General features: G+C 25.4%; 2 protein-coding genes across 2 annotated transcripts; one reads left to right on the forward strand and one right to left on the reverse strand.

Moving 5' to 3' along the window:
• Positions 1-151: 151 nt before the first annotated feature.
• On the forward strand, positions 152-689 carry Phum_PHUM002190 (uncharacterized protein; the record flags this gene model as incomplete). Its single annotated transcript, XM_002422539.1, has 2 exons — positions 152-230; positions 403-689. 2 exons carry the CDS (start codon positions 152-154, stop codon positions 687-689), a joined length of 366 nt encoding a protein of 121 aa, XP_002422584.1.
• A 2,987-nt stretch (positions 690-3,676) lies between these two features.
• On the reverse strand, positions 3,677-4,770 carry Phum_PHUM002200 (CD63 antigen, putative; the record flags this gene model as incomplete). Its single annotated transcript, XM_002422540.1, has 5 exons — positions 4,558-4,770; positions 4,394-4,421; positions 4,122-4,283; positions 3,839-4,041; positions 3,677-3,751 (listed from the first exon to the last, which is right to left on the reverse strand). The coding sequence occupies exons 1-5, from the start codon at positions 4,567-4,569 to the stop codon at positions 3,677-3,679; spliced, it is 480 nt and encodes a 159-aa protein (XP_002422585.1). The 5' UTR covers positions 4,570-4,770.
• Positions 4,771-6,000: the final 1,230 nt, after the last annotated feature.

The raw sequence follows: 6,000 nt of genomic DNA on the forward strand, positions 1-6,000 counted from the left end.
TCATGTAGCCATTTTTTTTTAATAAAAAATAAATAAATAAATAATTCCACTGACTTTTATTATTATTTTTTTAATAAATTAATTTCCTCCGACTACAAATACCCAAAATAAATGAAAAAAAAAATTAATTAATTAATTAATTCCTGAGTTTATGTACATAATTTATTTATTGATAAATTTAAAATCGAACGATACCGAATACCAAATAAATAAAACTTACAAACGGTCTCGTTTGTTTGTTCGTCTGTTTGTCGAATTTAAAAGATAAAAAAAAAATCCCCTTTTCGTTCCGTGACGTCATTTTCGTTTTAGAAAGAAAGAGAAAAAGTCTTCTGAGATCATATTTTTTGACGTCATTATCACTTATTATTATTATTATTATTTTATTATTTTTTTGGACAGGTAAAAAAGAAACGAAATCGCCCGAAGAAGTTAATATGAAGTTAAAATCGAACAACGCCGTCATTAAATCACATCAATCAATATTGAAATTCGTCAAAAAGAAAAAAACGAAAAAGGAAAAAATAAAAGAAAATTTATCTAAATCACGGAGGGATGCTGATAAGGACATTGACGAAACTGCTACTACAACAGGTACGACAACAGGTACGACAACAGGTACGATAAAAGACTCGGATTTTGTCGGTGGTAAAACAAAAAATAAGAAAAAATGGTTCGTTAAAATTTAGCGAGGGGGAAGGAAGAGAGAAGAGGAGTGGAGGGGAGCGTAAGGGGGGCTCGTCACAATAATAAACGTACACGTTATTAAATAAATTTTGAACCCGAGGAATGCATAAATAATAATAATAATTAATAATATGCAGTTTGTGTTGTTTGTTTTTGTTTTGTTTTTTGTAATCGTTGGGAAATTTTAATAATAAGTTAAAAACAAATAATAATAATAATAATAATAATTTTCGTACTTACGATTTTTTACTTATTAATTATAAATAAATAAATAAATAAATAGTAATAATAATAATAATAATTGTTGATTTGAAAATTTATTTTATTATTAAATAAAAATAAAAAGGAGAGGCCTTAATTATTATTATTAATTTTTTTTTTTATCAAATATTTGTCGACCGGAGATAAAAATTTACTGTTGTTGCTATTATTATTATTATTATTATTATTATTATTATTATTATTATTATTATTAATATTATTATTATTAACGTTAATTAATTATTTGTTTGTTAAAAATTAATAAATTTAAATAAATAAAATAAAAAAAACCGAACGTGTCTTATTGTGTGAACGAAGGAAGGGGGAGGGGAGAGGAGGGGTGTCGTTGACATTATTACAATTATTATTAATTATTTTATTTATTAATATTTTATACGAATCCGCCATTTTGTTTTTTTTTTTTTTTCGTTTTTTTTATTTTGCCGAATCAATTTTGATGTGAAGAAGAGAATTAAAAGGGGATTCGTTATCATTATTATTATTAATTTTTTTTTTTTTTTTGAATTGTCCGCGCTATAGCAATAAACCAAAGAAGGAAAATGGGGACGACTCCATTTTGTTATTTAATCGATCGATGACGTAATCAATTACGATAATAATAATAATAATAATATTTATAATTATAAGAGAAAATTGCGTGGATCTCATTGTGTATGTGTAACTACTTTTACCACTACCACTACCACCATCTTCCTTTGAGTAAAATTTCCTTTTTTTTCTTTATTGTGTGTGTGTGTGTGTGCGCGTGTGCGTGTGCGTGTGAATTTTTACGTTACTTATAAATAATAATAATAATAATAATAATAATAATAATGATAGTAAAAATTTTTGTATTTTATTTTATTTTAATTTTATGTTTTACGTACGAATATATGTATATTTTTTTTCTAATTATTAATAATAATAATAGTAGTGTTTTTTAAGTAAGCGAATGTACGAATGAATGAATGAATGAGTGAGTGATTGATTGATTGATTGATCGATGACGAAATGGAAAAATTTATTCAAAAATAAAAGTAAAAAAAATAATTTGCCATTAGAGTTTTACGTTAATTATTAATTTAAAACAAACGTTCGTTATCATTATTATTACTATTTTTTTGTTTCATTTTGTTACGTCGATAAAGTCTAACAAAAAAATAGGGAGGGAGGGGGGAGGGGAGTAAATTAAATTCATTTTTTTATTTTGTTTTAAACAATAAGAAGTAATAATAGTGATAATAATAATATTGAAAGTGATGAGCATACAGGTGGTGGTAACTTTAAAAGTTACTATCATTATTATTATTATTGTTATTACTATTACTATTATTATTATTATTATTAATTTAGATTATATTGTTATTGAGTATTTTAAAAAAAATAAATAAATAAATAGTTTATGTAAATGAAAATTTTAATAATTTTAAATTAAATTTTAAATGTAAATTTTATCATTATCATTATTATTTTCATTAATAATAATAATATAAATATATATATTTTTTATAAATAAAATTTGTTTTATTATTATCATTATTATCATTATCATATAATACATCCTTTATCCATCTTTTGTGTGTTGAATACAAAAAAAAAAAAAAAAAGTTTTAATAACTGGCTGGAGTCATGAAAATTTGCAATTATAATATGGATGGAATATGCACACAATGTTTTTTCACCTTTTTCGTGTTTTCTTTCTTTTTTTTTTTTTGTTTATTATTATTATGATTGTATTTTCTTTTGTTGTTGTAATAATTTGTTATTATTATTATTATTATTTAAAAAAAAAAAAGTTGTAATAAAGGAACAAAAAAATTAAAGGTCATTAAAAAAGAAAGAAAGAAAGAAAAAAAATTTTTTTTTTTTTTTTGATTAATGAATTGTTATTTACATTTATTATTATTATTATTATCATGCGTTTTGAAAATTATCATTTTGTTTATTATCATTATCATCATCGAAGCCTGAATTTAAAAAAAAAAAAAAAAAAATTTTGATGGGGATATTGATAAAAATAATATCGATGACGTCGATGAGGAAATAAAAATCGTATATGATCTGTGAGTTTTCCGGGGGTGAGGGGGTTGAAATTACTGTGAAAACTGGAAAAAACTGGAATTTAATTTGTTTATCGATTAATTAATTTGTTTGTTTTTCTTTTGTTTCAAAAGAAAATGAAAATTTTAAAATTACGAATAATAATAAAAAAAAAAAAATTCGCGTGAATAGGAAAACAAAGGAAAATTTTTTTTGTGACGATAACGACGACGACGACCTGTTTCCAGGCAACTTTTTTTCCCGTAAACAAAACCTTTTTATAAACCTTTTAAAACGCACAAAAAAAAAAAACATTTTTACCTTTGACCCTTTTCGTGTTAAAACAAATTACATTTAAATCAAAATCATATTTATATAACATCAATAAATAATCAATCCGTGTTTTATTATTATTTGACCGAAATCATTTTCCGAAAAGTTTTCCTTCCCCTCCTCCTTCTTCCCCTCACTCTTTCTCCCCCCCGTCACCTCCTTCCAAAGTAAAAATAAATTTCCAGGAGTTTTAATTATAAAAATTTTTTTTTTTTTTTTGATCGGAAGCCCCCATTTTTCTTTTTTTTTGGAAACGATTAACCTTTTTCGTGCTTTGAACCTTTTCACTATTATCATTATTATTATTAGAAAGAGATAAAAAAAAGTGATGGTAGCTATTGTATGTACGGATTATTTATTCTTTTTCTTCTTCTTCCGTTTCTTTTTTAATTGCTTGTGCCAATAAACATGCCAAAACGATACCAGCAAGCTGGAAAAAAAAGAGAAAAATGGACAAATGAAAGACAAAGACAAAAATATTAATTAATTTTTTATTAACCGTTAATTAATTAATTACCTCGATGAGAGCAATACCTATTCCGACTCCCATAACTATTAACGAACCTTCCGTTAACCTTTTACTCAATTTGTTAAAACATCCATCTTTGTAAACGTATTCCTTCGAGGGACCGCATAATCTGTCAGGTGAGGAGGGTTGAGATGTTTTGCAACATGATTCTGGATACAAACCACCCATGACCCAATCGTTTGGTCCATCGACTCCGCAACATTCCAACTAATTTTTTAAAATAATAATAATAATGAGTAAAAATTTTTCGTTTTGTCCCTATCCCCTTCACCCCCCGTGAATTCCCTTACTTTACTCTGTAGTTGTGCCCAAACTTTACGATCTTCTGCCGTTGTGACGTCATAATTATCTTTGGATGCTTTCATTGCTTTTCTTAATTGATCCTTAAATGATTCTTTATTGACTGCAGCGGCTATTCCCACGGCTATTTCCACTATGAATATGAGTAAAAGCATGACCGCAAACTAAATAATAATAATAATAATAATAATAATAAATTTATTTCGTGTGTTTTTTTTGAAAGAAAAAGTAGAACAAATCAACACGCCCACAAATAAACTTTTAACCCAACCTATATTTTCATTCTTTTTAAATCGTTATCAATAATAATAATAATGATAATGTACTATGTAGAACGTTATTAAAAATAATATAAATGGAGATTAATAAATTTTTTTTTTTTTAATGAAGAGGAATCTTTCACGTACCGCCATCAACATGTTGTAATTTTCCTTAATGGCGCCGCAGCATCCGAGAAAAGCGATGAGAAAAATAATTATTCCAGCAATTGTTAATATAACCGGTGGTGCCAATGTTGAATTTTCAACAAAATTACTGAAATTATCGACATCTTTAAGAACGTATGCACCGGCTGCTATTATGGCTATACCTGATAGCTGTAAATAATAATGATAATAATATTAAAATCATGTCGGAGCGGTAAACGATTTAAAAAAGTTTTCGTCACATATTTGTATTCTTTGTGAATTTGTAAAAAAAAAAAAAATAAATAATATAAACGGAATATTAAATAAGTTAACCATTTCCGTTTTATACAAAAACGGAAACTAAAAAAATTCTTTTGTTCTTGTGTAATGAAATTTGAAATAAAAAAAAGAAAAAACGACGCCATTGTGACGGGATCAATAGCGTAACAGAAAAAAGAGAAGAAGAAAAAGAAAAAGAAATCGTCAAAACTTTTTATATATATATATTTTATTGACGACGACGACGACGACGGAAACGACAACGGTAATGATGATGATGATGATGATGATAAAAAAAAAATTTTCTTTGAACTTTATTGACCTTTTACCCCCGTATCATTACCCCCCCTTTTTTTTTTAAAAATATCGAATTAGAAAATTAAGAAAAAAGTGTCGAGTTTGACACATAATGTAAAAAAATTTTTTATTTACACGTTAAATTATTATTATTATTAATTATAATTAAAGAAAAAAAAAAGTTATTGACACGAAATTTGAAAATATACATAAATGACGTCATATAGAATTTTTCTTTTTTTTTGTTTACAAATTTTTTTTTTTTAATAATAAGAGATTATTAATTTTAATTATTTGACGTTAATTTTTTACACCTCCTCTTCCCCTCCCCCCTTCCCCACAATATAGCTAAATCAAGTGGTTTTTATTTTAACCAGTAATAAATATTTTGTGGGGGGTCTGTCCAAAGATCTGTTGTTGATTTGAAATCTCGTAAAGTACTTTTTTTTAATTAACGAATGGAGAGAAAGAAAGAGGGTTTATATTCGTATATATTTTCCTATCAATGCTCAACACACTACCGGAAATTACCTCCATAACATTACCCCCCACCCCCCATTTACAAGGGGTTGTTAATAAATGATTCATAATAAAATTGTTTACCCTTAATATTTAAAATTTTGATTCTGGTGTAATTATAAAAGTAAGACACGTTTTTTCAAATTAAAATTTTTTTATAAAGGGTGTGTAAATTTTTTTTTTTTTATCCCTCACGATATAAACTTTATCCCTATTATTATTATTATTATTATGAAGTATGAAAAAAGGTGATTGAATATTCTGTAATCGATAAATGGGGTTAAATCGGTGTTTTTCACATTATAATATTTTTATTGTTGTTGTTGTTGTTATAAATATTATAATAAA

The sequence above is a fragment of the Pediculus humanus genome, genomic scaffold (genome assembly GCF_000006295.1).
Source record: "Pediculus humanus corporis 1103172107360 genomic scaffold, whole genome shotgun sequence".
Taxonomy (NCBI): domain Eukaryota; kingdom Metazoa; phylum Arthropoda; class Insecta; order Psocodea; family Pediculidae; genus Pediculus; species Pediculus humanus.